Raw genomic sequence first — 22,505 nt, forward strand, 5'->3', positions numbered from 1 at the left:
CATGTGCACTGGGAGAATACTCAGTAGGAAAAACATTAAGTCGAAAATCAGGTTACGACACGTTGTTAGGAACGTATCTCCGTCGTAACCCGAGGTCCTCCTAGAGAGAGAGAGAGAGAGAGAGAGAGAGAGAAATACACACACATATACATGCTGTAATTTCTCAAGTTATGATATATGTGACTTAGGGCCAGGCCAATAATGTTAACAATATTTGGATTAAGTATTGAGTTGATAAGTAATGAGGGATTATTCACAGACTTGAATGACCATAGAAACAGTTGTAGGTGCCATGTGACCTACAGTGTCATGAAGCAGAAGTCACAATTGGCTATTAAGTTTTTCTGTAGCACCTGCCTCAGTATTGCTTGCCTCCACCTAGCGAGGAGGGCTGTAGTATTTTCACTGTGGTCTAGTTGTTTGTTTGTCCATTACCGATCTGTCATTTTTTGTTGTTCAGGAGATGCAAGTCCTAGAGATGTTGACACTGCCATGAAGCTGGGAGCAGGTCACCCCATGGGGCCCTTTGAGCTGATGGATTACGTTGGTTTGGATGTTGGAAAGTTCATCATTGACGGTAAGGACAGACATAGGGGTTGTTTGCCCATTCATAAGCTTCTTTCTAAATAGTATTTATATATTTGAGAGAGAGAAAAAAGTAATCCTGGAGAACTGAGCTGAGGTATGAAAGTCAACTATTGTCAAGTTGAAAAATGTTGATCAATTGTTATGACATTGTTTTCATTCCTCAGTTCAGTCTTTTAGAGTAATTTTCTTCCTGATGTGCATGCTAATTGGCAGGGATTGTACATAATAGCTGTTATACATTAGCCAGCTTATCCGAGGGATGACAATATACATATCCAGCAGGCAGGTGTAAATATGTCCCTTGAGTGTCTCGTATTATCATGGTGAACATACCCAAAACATTACACACTTGCCAGAATATTAGAGGGAAGGCAATTACAAGGAAGTTATTTCTTATACATATCTAGCAGGTATGAGTATGTCTTCTGAGTGTTTCTTATTAGTCTTAGATGGTCCCTCAGCAAGATGGGATGGGCACGTGCAAAGAGTGACTTAACTTTGTACAAGTAGTCACACTCATTCAGTGCTTAAGTATTTTATTTATTTATTTATTTTTTATTTATTTAAAAAAAAAAATTTCATTTATTTATTTATTGTGTGTAGGTGTGGGTGGGTGGGGTGTCATAAAGATGGGCATCAGGTCTGAAATGGTTGAGCAAGTTATGTGGAGAACTTGGTCCTTCCCTGAAATTATTATTATTACTACTACTATTATTATTATTATTATTATTATTATTATTATTATTATTATTATAATCACTATTGTTATTGAGATCCATGAAAGAGACAGCGACAGTAAAATAAGAAGCATAGAAGAAATGGGGGGCAAATACAACTGGTGGAAAAGCATAGATAGAGAATGGATAAGAGTGAGAAATAACTAATATATGGCCATAAGGTAAGTGTATCGAAATGCATGTGTGTGGGAAGATGTTGATGGGAACTTCTCTTGCGTTATCACAGTATATGAAGTGTCCAAGAGTTGATAATTAAGCAGTTGGTATACATGTGTAAAGGCATTAGTTTGTTAGCTGACAAATTTTGACTTATATTGTTTTGCTGATATGTGAGTCAGATCAACTTATCAGAATTTGTATATAAGCATGCAAAGACTTTAGAGGGGTGAGGTGCTCAAGAAAGCACAAATAGCGACCTACCCAAAATGATCACCCCCTTTGGATAATTGCCAGAGAAAAAATCTACCATTGCTTTAGAAATATGGATGAATAAATGCCCAACTTCAATGTTTGTCTACCCAGGCTGGCACAAGGATTTCCCAGACGTGGAGTCCTTCAAACCTTCTCCGCTGCTGGAGAAGTTGGTGTCAGAAGGTAAACTTGGCGTCAAGACTGGTGAAGGCTTCTACAGCTACAAGAAATAATTGCTTTCACTGAGCAGCAAACAGCATGTGTAGTCTTGTCGGTGGTGTCATTTAGCCATTAGTACTCCATCATTGATTTCTCATTAAGTTCAAGGAAATAGAAAAATCTCTACCCCATCATTTACATTGACCTTTAAAAAGAAAAGTGCATTTATTTGTTGTTGTAGTGTGTGTACATCTGTTATTAGTAGTTCAACAAACTCCACCATTGTAAATTAACTAGAAAGGAGTTTGAAACCATCAATGCAATTTAGGTATAAAGAGTCATTTACATTGTTAAAAAATTAATATATTTTTAAGAATGTACTATCAATAAAGATGTATTTTGCCTTGTCCCATTTTTTCTCCTTAAAGGTTTAGTAATGTGGCTTTGTGCTGTCTGTCCTGCTTAACCCTAGATAGGTTATGTGGGTTCTCTGGGATCATTAGGTAAAAAAAAATATATATAGATAAATCATGTACAACATTTATTGTGTTAAACATTATGCATATAAAAATATATATCCTCTTAAGCTCTTTGAAACTGAAAATTGCACTTCCGTTCAATTCACATAATTGTAGTGAATTTATGAAAAAATCTATTCTTATTTTCCATATCATGTTTTTAAAAAAATTGTAAAAAAAAATCAATTGCTTGAAACTTGCTGTACTGCCATGAAGTGCATCCTTGGACATTACCCTCTCCAGCAAATGCCTTAAAAAACACCTTCATTCCCTGGCAGATCCTGCAATAAGTAAATGAAAATAGCCATTATTTTCTAGGGCCCTTTTCGGTCTTGAATCATTTGACTCACTTTTGGTTCCTTTTTTATTCGTATATATGTGGTAGGCTATAATGATAAAATATTGTTAAATATATGAACACATTATATTTTATGAAATCTCACTGTGCTTGCTTATATCTACAAGCAGTCACTGCCAACATCCACAGAGTGGATCCCACAAATAGCCCTGTTACAGTACAGGCACTTTGATGCAGTCTTTGGTCCTGAAACACAACTCACACCTCTTTCTCTAATTTGATTTGTGGCCAGATGTTGTTAGGAAAACTGGTGTCTCCCACCCAAATACAGAACGAATGTGGGGAATCATTTGGTGGGGAAGTCCCTGTTCTGTGAGCCTCTGCTAGGCCCATGGCTGGACCAGATCATAGGCAGCTTCCTGCATAAAACATCGCCTCTCCATCTTCTTTGCATGGCGATCAGAACATTTCCTACTGTATATTATGTAGGAGTTAATGCTGGCTGCATTGATAATTCCATAATAAATGCACAAAGGCCAACATTTAGTCTTTCAACTACAAGAATACCACTGACACATCTGATCAGTGATGAATGACGGATTAATCATATAAAAACCGTTCATTCTAGTCACTATTACGTATATATTGACGAGGAAAGTGCATGCAAGATTGAAGTAAGTATTTACTTCGATCTTGAGTGCATATGTTCCTGTAAGCGGGGTTTGGTCCCGCAAACCACGTGGTGACGTGACACGTTGCCATTTACTCAGCTGGCCATTTAAATTTTAAATCTCCATATTTTCATATAATTTCCTCCTGTATGTTTGAGCATACACCTTTCCTCTATATCTGACATCAACAAAAAGAACCTAAGTCTACATGTGTCAAAACATTGCGTGTGAGTTTTGTAGATACATAGTAAAACGTTCATTACGCAATATCAGCTAATTCAACATAAACGTGTGCAAATTACATGACTAGCAACCAGTTGCTTCTAAATATTAGTAAAACTATCAATACAGTAAGTTATACCAGATATGCATTGCAGGGTCCATTGGTTTGCTGAAAAAACATGGTTTTATTTACATAATGTACATTATGACACTAAGTCCGATTTAGGCTCAGTGGGGTCTATCTGACCCCAGCATGGGTAATTACTCATATATGGGATCAGAGAGACAAGCAATACAACCCACCTCTCCAAGAGCACAGCGTGCACTGTCTTGACTCGCTGTAAAGTGATACGTTACCAACTACTCATTTTGCACAGCACCCCTAACAGCTATTATGCGCAGTGGCGTTGGGTCAGAAAGACCCCACTGAACCTATCTAGGGTTAAGGCAAGTGAGAATACATAAATGGCACATGTTTTTGTTAACATGAAATGGTATTCCCTCACATATGTCTGTAGTTATGTGTGGTGTTCTCGTGGGGAGATGATTTTATGGTTTTCATCATGAGGGCTGCTCAGTAATCTTGCCTGGAGACTATGAATTCAGTTATTGTTAGTGTGTACTGATTAGCAAAATACAATTTATTTGCATTAATCATTATCAAAGTGAACTACATCAATCTAAACACTCCAGTACCTGCGCTTGAAAGAGGAGAGGAAATTATTACTATAAGATGAACAAAAATAATAATTTTCTCAAATACCTTGATATTGGCATGATTTTGTGATTTCATGCTATATACATTAATATAGTTGCCCCTAATCTTTGTTTTCAGGTTGTTAGTACCCCTGAAACTTCTCAGTCTACAAAAGAGGCCATGACAGCTTGGGGCAAAGCCATACAGAAGCATGTTGTCCACTGCACAGACACCCCGGGATTTATTGTCAACCGGGTCTTTGTCCCATATATTGTTTCCTGCGTACAGCTGTATGAGAGAGGTAAAGAAAGTCTTTTGATAATCAATCTGGGTTTAGGAAATGGTGAATAAAAGACTTTATGAAAAATTTAATTGACATCATAAATACATTTTCACTCACAAACAGTACTCCAGCCAACATGAACACGGTGGCCCTTTGACCACAGCACACACACTTGACCTTTTTCTCACCAACAACATTCTTAACATAACAAACACTCAGGTTGTTCCAGGACTTAGTGACCATGACATACTCATCATTGACGTTGACCTCCGACCGATTACACATAAACAGAGACCCAGACAGATATTTCTTTATTCAAGGGCTGACTTAGACATGATCAAACAAGACCTAACTGCTTTCAGCACTGACTTTTTTGCGACAGACCCACACACAAGATTTCCTTCCACCAACTGGAACAACCTGAAATACACCATACACGCCTCAATGAACAGACACATACCACGAATAACACTTTCTAGTAGGTACGCACTTCCCTGGTTTTCCAGGGATCTACGCAGACAACATCGCAGTAAACAAAGACTCTACAGATGCGCGCAGACATACAACACAACAGATAATTGGACCGCCTACAAAAAACACCAAAAGACATTTGCCAAAAACATAAAAGTAGCGGAATGCAAACACATAGCAACTTACCTCGCAGACAACGTAAGAAATAACAAAAGAAACTTTATCAAATTCTTTAAGACGTACAAACATGACACTAACACAATTACATCACTTAAAGACAACAATAACACATTAGTAACCAGCCCTCAACACAAAGCACAAATCCTCAACACAAGTTCCAATCGGTATACACACAAGTACAACCTGACACCAAACATGCCACACAGTCCCTTCCCCCAATACCCCCCCCTTGACATTACGACTAATGGAGTACAGAAATTACTGGAAGGACTCGACACAACCAAATCCACTGGCCCTGACAACATTCCCACCTTCATTCTTAAATCCTTTGCCCCCATCCTTCAGGCCATATTCACCCAATCCCTGTCATCCACCTCATTACCCTCTGACTGGCTTTTGGCAAATATTAATCCTTTGTTTAAGACAGGTGACCGGACTGACCCAGCCAATTATCACCCCATCTCACTAACATCGATTCCATGTAAAAAAAAATTAACACATGATACACAAACACATAATGAATCACCTTTACACAAACAACATCCTTACTGACTCACAACACAGCTTTCGACCTAAATGCTCATGTGAATCGCAACTTATTACAACATTACGAGGCTACTTGACCGGCGTGACATTAAACAAGTTGACACTGTTGTTTTAGATTTTGCCAAAGCCTTCGACAAAGTCCCGCACAAAAGACTGACATTAAAATTGAAATACTATGGTATTTCAGGACCTATTCTTCACTGGATCACTTCATTTCTTACTAACAGGTCTCAACGTGTTCTTCTTGACGGATCTTCATCTGACACTGTCCCTGTTTCTTCAGGTGTCCCACAAGGCACCGTTCTAGGCCCCCTTCTTTTCCTCTTGTACATTAACGATCTTCCACTGTCAACGCCTAATTATTCCACTAGACTATTTGCCGACGATAGTTTACAGTTTTGAGCAGTAAAGACTACTGACGACTGCAGACTGCTACAAAAAGACTTGGACGCCCTCCAGCGGTGGGAGCGCACCTGGCAGATGCACTTCCTACCATACAAATGCAAACTATTAAGATTCATCAGAGCTCACAACCCCATTCATCACACTTACACTCTCCATAATTCAGATTTAGAATCAGTTCATACATACAAGTACCTTGGTATCCATCTCTCAACTAACTTGAAATTCAACACTCACATAGACCATATCAGTGCCACAGCCAACAGAACACTGGGGTTCTTGAGGAGGAATCTACATAACTGCACACCAGACATTAAACACAAAGGGAGGACTCCCCTTCTGGCTGCCGACTTGAGAGGTGTCCTGATAACTCCTCGATCCTCCTCCTTATCAATTTCTACAACATTCGCGGTCTTCGTTCTAATTTTCATTCTGTGGAAAACAATCTCTCCTCCTCTAAACCTCACCTTCTCTTCCTCACCGAAACACAGGTTTCTGAGGCTACTGAGAGCAACCTCTATGCTGTTCCCTCCTACTATCTCTATCCTAAATTTCAATCCAAAGCTGGATGTTGTGCCTACGTGCGCAACGACATCACTTGCTCTCGTGCCCACGACCTTGACTCTTCTGAATTTTCTACCACCTGGCTAAGACTTCATTGTCATTCTATTACTAAATACATCTGTGCTGTTTATCTCTCACCTAACTCTACTAACTATGTAAAATTCTTTGACTATTTGAACTCTAAAGTGGAGCACATCTTGACTCACTCTCCCTTCGCTGAAATCTCCATCTTGGGAGATTTCAATGTTCACCACCAGCTTTGGCTTTCATCCTCTTTCACTGACCTGCCTGGTGAACAAGCCTACAACTTTGCTCTCCTCAACGACCTAGAGCAGTTGGTTCAGCACCCTACTCGTATTCCCGACCGTCTTGGAGACAGCCCAACATTCTAGACCTCTTCCTTACCTTAAACCCTTCTGCTTATTCTGTCAAACTGTTCTCTCCGTTGGGCTCCTCCGATCATAACCTTATTTCTGTATCCTGTCCTATCGCTCCTGTGCATCCTCTGGACCCACTGAAGAGGCGATGTTTCTGGCATTTTGCTTCAGCTCGGTGGGACGACCTGAGGATGTACTTTTCCGATTTCCCGTGGAATGATTACTGCTTCCAGGAGAGAGACCCCTCTGTGTGTGCCCAGCGCATCACAGAGGTGATTGTCTCTGGAATGGAGGCATACATTCCACATTCTTTCTCAACTCCTCATGCTAAAAAGCCTTGGTTTAATCACGCTTGTTCTCGTGCTATTAAAGATAGAGAGGCAGCTCACAAAAGGATCCAGAGCCTTCGAACACCCGCTAACTATGACCTTTACATTTCAGCCCGGAATCGTACCATATCTATTCTCTGACTTACCAAAACTTCTTTTATCAATAGAAAATGTCAACATCTTCCTTCTTCTAATTCTTCCTGTGACTTCTGGCATCTAGCCAAAAATATCTCCTCCAATTTCACTTCTTCCTCTTTCCCTCCTCTCCTTAACCCTGACGGCAGCACTGCCGTCTCACCTGTCTCTAAGGCTGAACTCTTCGCTCAAACTTTCTGTAAGAACTCCACCCTGGACAATTCTGGGCATATTCCTCCTACTCATCCCCCCTCTGACTCCTTTATGCCTGTTATTAAAATTCTTCCAAATGATGTTTTCTATGCCCTCTCTGGCCTCAACTCTCAGAAGGCTTATGGACCTGATGGAGTGCCTCCTATTGTCCTTAAAAACTGTGCTTCCGTGCTGACACCCTGCCTGGTCAAACTCTTTTGTCTCTGCCTATCAACATCTACCTTTCCTTCCTGCTGGAAGTATGCCTTTGTACAGCCTGTGCCTAAGAAGGGTGACTGTTCCAATCCCTCAAACTACCGCCCTATAGCTTTACTTTCCTGTCTATCTAAAGCTTTTGAATCAATCCTTAACCGGAAGATTCAAAAGCACCTTTCCACTTCTAACCTTCTATCTGATCGCCAGTATGGGTTCCGAAAGGGGTGTTCTACTGGTGATCTTGCCTTCCTAACTGACTCTTGGTCATCCTCTCTTAGCCGTTTCGGTGAAACCTTTGCTATTGCGCTGGACATATCAAAAACCTTTGATAGGGTCTGGCACAAATCTTTGCTTTCCAAACTACCCTCCTACGGTTTCTATCCTTCTCTCTGTACCTTTATCTCCAGTTTCCTTTCTGACTGTTCTATTTCAGCTGTGGTGGACGGTCACTCTTCTTCCCCTAAACCTATTAACAGTGGTGTCCCACAGGGTTCTGTCATATCTCCCACTCTCTTTCAGTTGTTCATTGATGATCTTTCCAAAACGAACTGTCCTATCCATTCTTACGCCGATGACTCCACTCTGCATTACTCAACTTCTTTTAATAGAAGACCCACACCACAGGAACTTAACGATTCAAGGCTGGAGGCAACAGAACGCTTAGCCTCAGACCTTACTATTATTTCCGATTGGGACAAGAGGAACCTGGTGTCCTTCAACGCCTCAAAAACACAGTTTCTCCACCTATCCACTCGACACAATCTTCCAAACAACTATCCCCTATTCTTCGACAACACTCAGCTATCACCTTTTTCAACACTAAACATCCTCGGTCTATCCTTAACTCAAAATCTCAACTGGAAACTTCATATCTCATCTCTTACTAAATCAGCTTCCTCGAGGCTGGGCATTCTGTACCGTCTCCGCCAGTTTTTCTCCCCCGCACAGTTGCTATCCATTTACAGGAGCCTTGTCCACCCTCGTATGGAGTATGCATCTCGTGTGGGGGGGCTCCACTCACACAGCTCTCCTTGACAGAGTGGAGTCAAAGGCTCTTCGTCTCATCAACTCTCCTCCTCATACTGATAGTCTTCTACCTCTCAAATTTCTCCACCATTTTGCCTCTCTTTCTATCTTCTATCGATATTTTCATGCTGACTGCTCTTCTGAACTTGCTAACTGCATGCCTCACCCCCTCCCGCGGCCCCGCTGCACACGACTTTCTACTCATGCTCATCCCTATACTGTCCAAACCCCTTATGCAAGAGTCCACCAGCATCTTCACTCTTTCATCCCTCATGCTAGTAAACTCTGGAACAATCTTCCTTCATCTGTATTTCCTCCTGCCTACGACTTGAACTCTTTCAAGAGGAGGGTATCAGGACATTTCTCCTCCCGAAATCGACCTCTCTTTTTGGACACTCATTTGATCACCATTCGGGAGCAGTGAGTAGCGGGCTTTTTTTTTTTTTTTTTTTTTTTTTTTTTTACGCCCTTGAACTGTCTCCTTAACTGTATAAAAAAATATAAAAAAACCTTGTGAGACTAACACTGGAATACTGCTCCATGGTGTGGGATCCTTACACACACAGAAACATTGTTAGGTTAGAACAAGTCAACACCAAGGCGGCTAGGTTCATTACAAACAATTACACTCGAACGTCTGGCATCACAACACGGATCAAACAACAAATAAACATGGAACCTCTTCACATACGTAGACAAGCAAACAGACTTACACTTATGTACAAGATCACAAACACTCACATTGACATTGACCCACAAACATACCTACACAACGCAAACAGTCAACATACTCGTAACACACACATCCATAAATACCAAACATATATCACACTAACACTGACGCATACAAGCACTCATACTTTCCACGCACCATACGTACGTGACTGGAACAGCCTCCCTCAACAGATTTTAGACCGGTACAATAGACTCATTCAGAAAACAAATACACACTCACTTGTCACCACAACACACCAACAGTAACAATTACACTTGATTCACTTCCCTCCCCTGCACACTCAGCTCCCCTGTCCCCCCAACAGCCAACACAAATATGCGTGTTATGCACCTATACTGGTGCCCAGCTCATTAATATCCAGATTCAGATCCAGATAAATGGATTTCAGAAGTTAAAAAGTTATGAAAATTTTGATAGTTTGAGGTATGACAATATTGCACAAGGTATAATGATAAAAATGACCATGTAGTGAGAGCTTAGAGCAACAGCTCAGAATGACTGAAAAATAATGTTGACTAATAGTGACAGCCTAGACAACAGGAGGTGAATGTATATAATGGGGGAACATCAGAAAATATAATTGTTTGAAGAAAGAAAAAAGTTTGGGACACTTACTACGTACTGTTTAATCCCTTGATAATGTTTTGCAGGTGTTGCCACCAAGGAAGACATTGATAATGCCATAAAACTTGGTCTTGGGCACCCCATGGGGCCTATAGAACTGGCGGACTATTTGGGTTTAGATGTTATGAATGCAATCTGTGAAGGTAAATCAGTGCTTTAAATTCTTTTTCATCGCATTCTCATTTATAAATGCTGGGCAGTTGTTTGGCAGCAGAATGAAAAATAAAATTGAAAATGTCAATACTAAGTTAAATTTAGTGTTAATGGTAAATATGTTTCAAGTACAGAAATATACAGATGTGTTATAAATAGTCAGTGAAGTATTGCTGGCTGAGAGTATTTGTTTATATTATTTTTCTATCATGTCATTTTATTTTTTACCTCAATGGCTGAAATTCAATAATGAGCAAACATTTTTTGAACGCACATTGATATGAGTTCCTTGATATTGTTCTCAGGGTGGCATGCCGACTTTCCAGACGACCCAGACTTTCAGGTGTCAGCACTGGTCAAAAAGTTGGTGTCTGAGGGCAAGCTTGGCAGGAAGACTAAACAGGGACTCTACAAATATGAATGATTGCTCTGCAGGGATGGAATATATTTAGGGATTGGTAAAGACTTTTCCATATCATTACCTCTATAAACAGAAGTGCCTGAATCATTTCTTTTCCACTTTTCTGGATATTGTAAAAAAGCTGTCATTTTCCAACCACTTTGTGATATTGGCACATAAGTGAAGGTAGTTATTAGAACACTCACTCCCTTGAATTACAAAGGGCTATACCAAAAAGTGCTCCAACTTGAGGAAAAATTGATTTAGCCAAAAATCTGGAAGGGACTCAGGCAATTTGTTTATGAGGGTGACAGTATAATGGCACCAACATCCACTTGTTTGAATGGAAATGTAATGTTGAATGGCTACAGTAATCCTGAGTCTTGTTTCATTAGGGTAATGACTAATGAGTGATGGGGTCATTTTTGCTTGTGCTATGGTTATACTAAAAGTCGAAGTCACAAGCACATAAAATAGTAAAGAAGTACAGTAAGTAATATATATGTTACAGTAAAATCTTCAAAACAGTAAATTTGTAAATTTCCTAGAATTTTCAGGAAATTTAAAAAGTGACTTTCAATCAGTAAATTCACAAAATTACTAAAAAATTTAGGTTAGGTTAGGTTGGTTAGGTTAGGTTAGTTGATGCTCCAGTAAATTTGTAAACTAAAAAATTAGGAAATTTACAAATTTAATGGAGCATCAACTAACCTAACCTAACCAACCAAACCTAACCTAACCTAACCTAAATTTTTTAGTAATTTTGTGAATATACTGATTGAAACAGTCACTTTTTAAATTTCCTGAAAATTCTAGGAAATTTACAAATTTACTGTTTTGAAGATTTTACTGTAACATGTATACAGTTCATGTTGGGTCTTCTTAGTGCTGGTTTAGTAGAGTAGTGAATGACTGCATGTAATTGGATTTATTCTGCTACAAAGTAAACTGAATGTTACGGGTATATGTAGTTAGTAGAGTAATTTTGTTCAAGATTGCAAGTATGTAGAAAATAGTGTTGGCTCTTTTGGTTTGGTTCAGTAGAGTAGTGAATGATGGCATGTCTTGGAGTAACAATGTTTAGTGTTATGGGCACATTTAGTTGGTAGAGTCATTTGAGATGTTTTCGTTACCTCAGTAATATATAGTTGCAATGATGTGTAGTGTTGATGAAAATTAAAAAAAATAAAGTATTGTTGATTTGTTTTCCATTGTGTACTTCTCAGTTGCTGCATGTTCTTATATGTAGGTACTGCTTAACAAATTAGTTTTATTTCTATGCCAAACAGATTACATTGATCCCTGTAATGGGTGTCAGTGGTGTTATAGATAGATCAACATTGTACCATGCTATCTATGTGACATACACAACTTTTACCATATAATTTTTCTTTATTTCGTTAGTTCAACTTATTTACATTTATTATTATTATTATTATTATTATTATTATTATTATTATTATTATTATTATTATTATTATTATCATTATATTATTATTATTTTTTACATCAGGAAATATTTTTATGGAAATTGAAAGGGAAAATAAAAGATTCACACACATGTAATAATACTAACATAGGAAGTACTTGACAGCAATTCTAGGGCGCCTTACTGGTCAGACAAATAATTAAGGATGGAGATTGGACAACTAACTGCACCGCCCTTAAGGAGAGAGTTGTCCAATGCTCTAATTTCAGGAAATCAATGGAAGATCAAAAACAATATCTTGTCACTACTAATAGATCACAATTTGAGTGTATGGCAAATAAAGAAATGAAACAATCACAAATGTTACCATGATGTGGGTGGATGTACAACTATTAACTCTAACCACATGAATACTTAACCAAATGGCGGTAAAGCGTTTCCGTGGTGCAGTGGTTAGCGTGCATTACTACAATTCAGCGGGCCTGGGTTCGAATCCCGGCCTGGACAGCCCACCCAGCTGTTTATTCTTCCTTTATGGACGGTCGATAAATGGGTAGCTATTTGGGGAAACCTATGAAAGGTAAACTTTGGTAACCCAGTAACCCACCACAGGCTCATTGGCCGATACTGAGAAGAGCACCGCGGCCACGCGCACCTATTTTACTTACACCGGTACCTTTTTGGACAAATTACTTTGCAAACGACTCAGTGCTAATTATCCTGAGGTAACACTTAGCGCCCAATAACCCAATAATCAAACGAATCACAAAGAGGATCGGTTAATACGTGATTAGATATTGATGCTGAATGTCGGAGAAAATCGAAGAACTCCCGGAATGTAGCCTTGGCCAGCAGCGCGTCTGAGGCCAGTCAACACAGTGCCTCTGGTCACTGATTCACTCACATCGCCTTCCGCTCCGTCGCGCCAGCTGTCACTTCTTATTTGCTCTTGTTTCGTTCACTCGTCACCATCCTACCCTCACGTACACGGACATTTTCCCATGATGTAAACGCTGCTAAGCCACTCACAAAAGCCACCACACTTCTTGCATGTGTCCTGAATATAAGAAGCGAAAATAACTAATTTTACGTGCCCGAGTTTGATAAGTTAACTACTGGCGGGTAAAATAAACGCAGTGTAACGACCATTGATTCGAGTGTTGACACCTGCCGCCTCCGAGAATGTCCGCCGCCAGTTCAGAGGTAAGGAATGAAAGCCCTGCACGATGGTTGCCTGATGCGATGTTACGTGGTGGAGGGTTTGATAAGGCTGTATAAGGGTTTATCATCTCGGATCAGCTGGAGTCTTGGTAGCAGTAATATTAGTAGTTATAGTAGTGGTAGTAGTAGTAATCGTAATAGTAGCAGTAGTACAATAGCTACTATTTTCTTATAAAAGCTACCACTACTACTACGTACTACTACTATTGGTGCAAACTTTAGTGAACCTGGCGTTCAAAAGAGTGCCGTCCTATATTAAATCACATATGAAAGCGTCTTTGTCCAACGCTTGAATTATCTGTAAACACATCATTCTGTTGTCTTCATTGCATGTGTAAGCTTAACGTTTGCGTGAGCCTACAGATAAAACGTTACGAGCCGCTGAACAACCCCTCGACCCTGAACTCATTGGCGTAGGTACGAAGTTCCCCTGTCCAGAGAGTACGCGACCACTTTAAAAGTTGATTATTCAAAGCAAAGTCCCCTGGGGCATCTTTCTACCACATGAAATGATGTATTAATGTACTAAACGTAATTTTGAAGCTAGTTTCTGCAGAGACAAATATATAGAGATACGGTTGTTTTTTTGTCACTGCGTGAATGAATGACACTCCTCCGTGGTACGGTGGTTAGCATCACTAGCTACAAGTCCGCGGACCCGGGTTCGAATCCTGGCCCGTTCACTCTGCGTGGAGGTCACCCAACTGTTCATCCTCCCTTGCTGGCTGGTCGATAAATGGGTACCTGGGGAACTTGGGAAGGTAAGCTGTGGTAATCCGGATGTCACACCGCCCCTATGGCCCGATTTTTTAAACGTGATGTTTGCATTTGCTAATACTAATGTAGCTGATTCGAAAAATGGGTTCCTACCCACCACAGACTCAAAGGGCCATTGCAACGGAAATGAGCACCGCAGCAACGCGCAGCTATAGCGTATGCACCCAACTTTACCGTATTGGAAGGAAGACAGGCCACTCCTTAAGTTCAAACTGTGCCGACTCTGGGCCACGACAACCTAGCGACTTTTAGGTCCCCTTTACACTGTGCCGAATCAGCATTCGGCGATCGTTTCTAGACTTCTTTCCGACCATGTGTGTGTGTGTGTGAGAGAGAGAGAGAGAGAGAGAGAGAGAGAGATCGTTAATCCAAATAGGTTCCTTCTTTTTGCAAGCATTACTCCACACATGGACCTCCCTTGCAATCATTTTCCAGTCATTTGTATCGTTTAATTTTATTTTATTCACCTTTTTGGTGGAAGGAGTGCGTACTCGCAGTGAGGCAGGTCGATCTATTGACGTGCTGAGAGGCTACGGTCCCCCGTGGACGGCAGTGATTACCTGCCTGAGTTCACCTGTTTCATAAGATAATCTCCCTCCACTCTTAACAGTTCATTCGGTTCTGTACTTTTGTCGTTATTTTTACCACATTTATCAATGGCTCTGTTATTATTATTATTATTATTATTATTATTATTATTATTATTATTATTATTATTGTTGTTGTTGTTGTTGTTGTTGTTGTTATTATTATGATTATTATGATTATTATTATTATTATTATTATTATTATTATTATTATTATTATTATTCTACGAGAGGAATCAGGTAGGGAGGGTAATAGTAAGCATCTTAAAGTACACAGGTGAACAGACAAAAAAAAGCAAGTAAAAAGTAAAGTATCAATTCGATGGCACTGACGACGGAGACGCGGTACTGACCTTGGTTTGGGCGAAGGTGTTTGCGATGACTCACTGCCGCGTCGATAGCTGTGTGTGTGTGTGTGTGTGTGTGTGTGTGTGTATTTTTTTCACAAGTGAGGATACTGTGTGAATCAATGTTTATATAATCTCTCTCTCTCTCTCTCTCTCTCTCTCTCTCTCTCTCTCTCTCTCTCTCTCTCTCTCTCCAGGGTCACTACGCTCATTATAACATGCGCGTGGAGTAAATTTGCCTTCATTATCCTGACGCCGTCCTGTCTCGACGATTGTATAAAAAAGAAAAAAAAGAACCAGAAAATTAGTCGTTCTTCTGAAGTGAGAGGTGACGAGCGTCGCGTGAGGAAACTGTGTGTTCCCCTATGGAAGAGCACAGAGCTCGTAGTATCGATCTTTGGGTAGGACTGAGACCAGTCACATACAACACACCGCGACAACGAGGTTACAACTCCTTGCCTGACGTCGCGTACCTACTCACTGCTAGGTGAACAGGGGCTACACGTGAAAGAAGATAAACCCAACTTATCTTCACCCGGCCGGGGAAATGAACCCCGGTCCTTCTGGTTGTGAGCCAGACGCTCTACCCCTGAGCTACCGGGCCGGTGTGTGTGTGTGTGGGGGGGGGGGGGGGGCGTGTCCTGAAGTTTGTGAGTGTAATATGTTCCTCGCCGGCTGTGTTATTGTAAGGGCCGCCGGCGTGGAGGTGAAATATTTAAGAGTGCAGGATCATCAGGGCCAAGCGGGAACGGAAAGAAAGGAAGCCGAAAGTCGTGCGTGAATGAAGCGACTGGAAGCTCATTATATTATTAAACCTTATTTATTGTATTCGTATATATTCCATTTTCAAGAGCTGGAGGCAAGGGAACAGTAGAAACATGCTTCTTAATGCGTGTTATTATCTTTCACTCCCTTATACTCTTATGCTCTTGAAACTTACTGGTAGTGCGTTATGCTCGCTGTGTGCAGAATGTTTGATGGCATTAATATTCGTGTGCATGCTATAAGATAAAAGACATTCACTGATGCGATAGGTAAAAAAACAAGGAAAGTGAACTGTTTGTCATGGTCTTAAGATTCAAATATTACTCATGTTATTTTTTTTTATTGTGGTGTTCATGTGCGCCATTAAAAAAAAGTGCCATGTCGTTCGGTCTAAATAGCTATTGATCATTACGTGGCATTTATCTTCGGTCGTTACTCGCTCCACACCTGACCAATCCAGGTGTCGGGATCCGTGGGTGTCTCCACGTGCGAGGAACTGGTTCCATCCGGCCTCAGCTGCTCCCTTTCGCCGGGGACGCGTTGGAACACTCCGTTCCAAGAAAACTCAATACCATGACCCACTTACTCCTTTGTGTGTCTCCTAATCATCTCTCTTCCTCTTGGAATTCCGCTTTGGCTACGCAACTCAGTGGAAAAAAAATGTTAAGATCTACTGTAAAGGATACAATTAATCAATCACTATCTGCATTACTCAACTTTTAATAGAAGACCCACCCTACAGGAACTTAACGACTCAAGGCTGGAGGCTGCAGAACGCTTAGCCTCAGACCTTACTATTATTTCCGATTGGGGCAAGAGGAACCTGGTGTCCTTCAATGCCTCAAAAACACAGTTTCTCCACCTATCCACTCGACACAATCTTCCAAACAACTATCCCCTATTCTTTGACAACACCCAGCTATCACCTTCCTCAACACTAAACATCCTCGGTCTATCCTTAACTCAAAATCTCAACTGGAAGCTTCATATCTCATCTCTTACTAAATCAGCTTCCTCGAGGCTGGGCGTTCTGTACCGTCTCCGCCAGTTCTTCTCCCCGGCACAGTTGCTGTCCATATACAGGGGCCTTGTCCGCCCTCGTATGGAGTATGCATCTCATGTGTGGGGGGCTCCATTCACACAGTTCTTCTGAACAGAGTGGAGGCTAAGGCTCTTCGTCTCATCAGCTCTCCTCCTCATACTGATAGTCTTCTACCTCTTAAATTCCGCCGCAATGTTGCCTCTCTTTCTATCTTCTATCGATATTTCCACGCTGACTGCTCTTCTGAACTTGCTAACTGCATGCCTCCCCCCCTCCCGCGGCCCCGCTGCACTCGACTTTCTACTCATGCTCATCCCTATACTGTCCAAACCCCTTATGCAAGAGTTAACCAGCATCTTCACTCTTTCATCCCTCACGCTGGTAAACTCTGGAACAATCTTCCTTCATCTGTATTTCCTCCTGCCTACGACTTGAACTCTTTCAAGAGGAGGGTATCAGGACATCTCTCCTCTCGTATTTGACCTTGTTTTCGGCCACCTCTTTTGTTTCTTTTTTGGGAGCAGCGAGTAGCGGGCTTTTTTTTATTATTGTTTTCTTTTTTGTGTGTGCCCTTGAGCTGCCTCCTTTGTTATAAAAATAAAAATAAACGTCGGGGGGCGCGTCGTCTCGCCCACCCTCCGATTCCAAACCCGGGGGTTCCTCCGGGCGTCTCAATGCAGGCCCCCTTCCCATCCCAAGCACCTCATGGCTATCGACGTAATCCACGAACTGTGTGGGCGGGCCCTTGGCTGCCTCTACTCGGATTGTTCCTTACAGGAAGAACCCGGTGAGCAGGGTGACTTCTGTGTAGCGTGCCACATGCCCGTGTGGCCGGAGTTCGCGTTCACGGAGTGTGCGGGTAATAACCTAGAATGCGTCAGACGGAGCAATCGCCGGTCCGACACAGTCATTCCAGCGGGTACAAGTTATATAAACTCAGGCCTAGGAAAGAGATAGGCAAAATCTGGTTTAAATGAAGTAGTGAATGAACGGGACAAACTTGAAGAACAACGAGGTTAGTTTATTTATTTTCCCATAATGAATACCACCGTTTCATGTTTCAAGTGGATGTTAGGCAAATTTGTGAGGGAAGGGGTGCTTGGCTGACGTTCAATATATTATATATATATATATTTTTTTTTTTTTATATATATATATATATATATATATATATATATATATATATATATATATATATAGTTTTTATTAAAAAAGCTCGTATATATAAAAAGATATATATATATATACTCTCTCCTAAAAATAGTTAGCCTTTGGCAATCTGAGTTATATATATGAAGAAGAGTTGTTCAGAGAAGGAGAGGGAGATGAAAGAGTGAAGATGCTGGTTAACTCTTTATGTTAGATTTTTGCAGAAGGGGATGAGCATGGTAGAAAGTCGAGTGCAAAGGGCTGAAAAAGGGAGGAGGATGTAGGGAAAAGGCAGGGTCAGATGAGTAAGTCGATGAGTGGAGAAAAGAAGCCTAGTACCAGGCAATTGAAAGAGAAGATAGATAGAGAGCACATGGAGAGATGAGATGAAGAGAGGTGCCTAGGGTATTAGGACGAGAGGATGAAGTCCAGAGCTGGTTAAGGCTCCACTTTAGAATTCAAATAGTCAAAGAATTTTTAGTTGGTGTTGGAGTTAGTGAGAGACAGCATGCACAGATGTATAATAGAATGATGAATAAGAGTGAACAGAGAGTCCTGGGAGGGGAATTGGGTCCAGGCGGGGGACTGGAGGCTTGCATTTATATATATATATATATATATATATTTATATATATATATATATATATATATATATATATATATATATATATATATATATATATATATATATATATATATATATATATATATATATATATATATATATATATATATATATATATATATATATATATATATATATATATATATATATATATATATATATATATATATTATACACGGGAGTTTACAAAACTTATGATCGTCTTTTGTGCTTCTTCCCGTTACGCCAGCCAGGTTAGCAACGCAGACGCAACATCCTCGCCCCTTGTTATTGTACAAAGCATCAACCCAGCCTTCTGATATGCTGCAGAGACGCAGACACTACAGTTCAGTTATATATATTTACTAATGCTACCCTTCTCTAAGCCTCTAGAACACTTCATAATAAGAAATGACCGACGGGCGACTTCAAACTTTTTACTCCCAGCAGGCAACTCTTGTATCCCTTATCCTCACCCTAACACTTATTGGTATCTTCAGGATGGGCGGTGGTTGGACAACTCGAGCCCTGCCCCGCCCGGGGGACTCGTATGCAAGGACTTCTTCCCCAAGCCGGACCCTGACCTGTCCAGTTGCTGCAGCACGATCCATCAAAGTTTTAGGTGCGTTTCCTTTACTTTACGGCAGTCTTTCTAAGCCACCCTCTTTCCCCATGGCTCATTTCTTGTCAGTATTGAGGGGTAGGAAAGAGACGGTAGGCCAAAAGTATTGATGCCACTAGACATTTGTAAGGGGGAAGAAAAGCTCTTAAGACTGTGAGGTCAAATTTTAGGAGACAAGAGCTATGGCAACACGGAGTCGGACAGGTAAAGTTGGGAGCATACGCTATGGCTGTATACGTGGCTGCGGTGGCTCTTGGTGGGTGACACCCTTTGACCCGGAACACAGGGCCAGTGCAGCGTCCCCAGGTTTCCCCAGGTACCCATTAATCGACCAGTCCGAAAGGAATTAAGGATGAACAGCTTGGTGGGCTGCGCGCAAAATGCTAATCTGAGATTTGAACCCAGGCCCGCATATTCGTAACTAGGCACGTTTACCACTGTACCACGGAAACGCTTAGGGATGGTAGGCTGAAGGTATTAATGCTACCATACATTTGAGAGGGGAAAGAAGAGGGGAGGTGGCTACATGTAACGAGCATTCAAGACTGTGAGACCGAATTGTAAGGCAGGGAGAGGGAAGAGAGGAGACAACAGAGATGGTAGGCTGTTTATTCTTACTTATTTACTTTTTTGCTTTCGTGCTTTTTTCCTTCCTTCCTTCCTTCCTTCTTCTCGCTCCGTGTAGGCAACCTACCTCTTCATTCACGTGTCTCTGTAATTAATGCGTATTATTGGACAATATTACCCTCGTGAATGTAGCCACTTAACACACGTCTACTACTACTACTACTACTACTACTACTACTACTACTACTACTACTACTACGACTCCTCCTCCTCCTCCTCCTACTACTACTACTACTACTACTACTACTACTACTACTACTACTACAACTACTACTACTACTACTATTACTACTACTACTAACATAAAAACATAAGAACGTAGGAGTCTGCAAGAGGCCGGTAGGCCTGTACATGGCAGCTCCTTTGAACCTAAGCTCCCGTGTATCTAACCCCACCTAATATCGCTATCCATGAGTTTATCTAATAATTTTTTTAATGTGACAATTGTATTGGCACTCACACATCACTGCCAAGCCTATTCCACTCATCCACCACTCTGTTAGCAAACCGATTTTTGCCAATGTCCCTGTTGAATCTGAATTTATCTAGTTTAAACCCATTACTTCGTGTCCTACCAGGTTCTCTTACCAACAAAACCTCATGAATATCCCCCTTATTAAAGCCCTTCATCCATTTATAAACCTCGATCATGTCTCCACGCACCCTTCGCCTTTCTAGAGAATGCAAGTTTCTCAACCCCTGAATCATCTTAGTCGTTCTCCTCTGCACCGATTCTAACATTTTGATATCCATTCTGTAGTAAGGTGACCAGAACCGAACCGCATAGTCAAGATGAGGTCTAACTAATGCTAAATATAGTTTGAGGAAGACTTCGGCGCTTCTGTTGCTTACGCTCCTTGAAATAAATCCCAGTACCCTCTTTGCTCGATTTCTAGCTTGAGTGCATTGTGCCCTTGGACGGAGATCAGAGCTCACTGAGACCCCTAAATCCCTCTCGCACCCAGACCTGCTTATGAGAGCTTGAGTTTACTACTACTACTACTACTACTACTACTACTACTACTACTACTACTACTGGGCATTGGTGAAGTACTAAGGAGTGAAGGAAGGAAAGGAACAGGCAGCGAGTACTCAAGCTCTTGGCGTCTTTGAGGACAGGAATTTAGCACTTGTTATTGAATCGATCTGGACGATACGAGTGTGCTTGCCTTCTCGCTCCCTCCCGTCCGTGCTCCTTCTCTTCTTGCTTGCTTGATTCCTTTCTTTGCTTTCCTCCACCTTCCCTCCTTCCTTCAGTGGTCAATATCTTCCTTTCCCTTCCTTCCTTCTATCGTACTTTTTCTTTTTTTTTTCTTCCTTCTTTCCGTCCTTCATTCATTCGTTTTCTTTCTTTTTCCTTCCCTTAACAACTTAGGTTTTCTCTTTACTGCCTTACGTCCTTTCTTCCTTCCGTTCTTCTTTCCTTCCATCCTTCCTTCCTTCCTTCCCTCCTTCCTTCCTTCCTTCATTATTGCTTGTTTAATTAAGGACTCTGGGTTATAAGAATCACGACTTTCACACACACACACACACACACACACACACACACACACGTCTTCGTAAATATTGATCATTGGTTTTTTCTTCCTTATATCCCTCCCTCTTCCCTGCTTCCTTCCTTCCTTCCTTCCTTCTACCCACTTCATGTGCCTTCGTCTCTCCCCATCCGCTCTTCTTTCTCCACGTCAGTCACTCCCGATGACGACATGACTACGATGACGTCACATGACATTTAGTGTAAATATCACATTTGCCATCTCTCTCTCTCTCTCTCTCTCTCTCTCTCTCTCTCTCTCTCTCTCTCTCTCTCTCTCTCTCTCTCTCTCTCTCTCTCTCTTTCTTCCCCATCCGCTCTTCTTTCTCCACGTCAGTCACTCCCGATGACGACATGACTACGATGACGTCACATGACATTTAGTGTAAATATCACATTTGCCATCTCTCTCTCTCTCTCTCTCTCTCTCTCTCTCTCTCTCTCTCTCTCTCTCTCTCTCTCCCTGCCTCCCTTCCCTCCTACCCTTTGTCAAGATAAAAATAATCCCTCGCGGAGTCCGTCACCTCACCGATCGGAATACATCCACCGAATCATCAAAGTGGGGGAAGATGCTGGACAAACAATCGAAAAAATAACATGTCAGCGGCGGGTAGAACAAGGCGGAACATACCGGCTGAATGTACGGGTACCTCGGGTTGGCGGGCGGGCAATGAGGTGAACGCTGAGCAGGGGACGGAATGCAGGTATGATGGGTAACGCTTGGCCAGGGCAGGGGTGTTGAAAGGGCTCAATGAATGTATGGACACGCCCTGTGCTGTCCACGTCCCTTATGCAAGAGATAAACCAACATCTTCATTCTTTCACTCCTTTCGATGGTGAACTCTGGAACAGCCTTCCTTCGTCTA

General features: G+C 41.3%; 2 protein-coding genes across 2 annotated transcripts in view; both read left to right on the top strand.

Annotated features, from left to right (window-relative positions):
- LOC127000287 (hydroxyacyl-coenzyme A dehydrogenase, mitochondrial-like) overlaps window positions 1–2,298 on the top strand; it is a 31,325-nt gene extending 29,027 nt beyond the window's left edge. Inside the window, exons 5-6 of the mRNA XM_050863815.1 lie at window positions 461–577; window positions 1,848–2,298. Coding sequence (XP_050719772.1) covers window positions 461–577; window positions 1,848–1,969 — 239 coding nt within the window. The 3' untranslated portion in view covers window positions 1,970–2,298. The remainder of the gene's footprint in view (window positions 1–460; window positions 578–1,847) is intronic.
- Window positions 2,299–13,087: 10,789 nt separating this feature from the next.
- The window catches only part of LOC127000286 (uncharacterized), a 29,491-nt gene continuing 20,073 nt past the window's right edge, over window positions 13,088–22,505 (top strand). Inside the window, exons 1-2 of the mRNA XM_050863814.1 lie at window positions 13,088–13,567; window positions 19,357–19,478. Coding sequence (XP_050719771.1) covers window positions 13,547–13,567; window positions 19,357–19,478 — 143 coding nt within the window. The 5' untranslated portion in view covers window positions 13,088–13,546. The remainder of the gene's footprint in view (window positions 13,568–19,356; window positions 19,479–22,505) is intronic.

This window comes from Eriocheir sinensis, chromosome 18, assembly GCF_024679095.1.
Source record: "Eriocheir sinensis breed Jianghai 21 chromosome 18, ASM2467909v1, whole genome shotgun sequence".
In the NCBI taxonomy this organism is placed as follows: Eukaryota; Metazoa; Arthropoda; class Malacostraca; order Decapoda; family Varunidae; genus Eriocheir; species Eriocheir sinensis.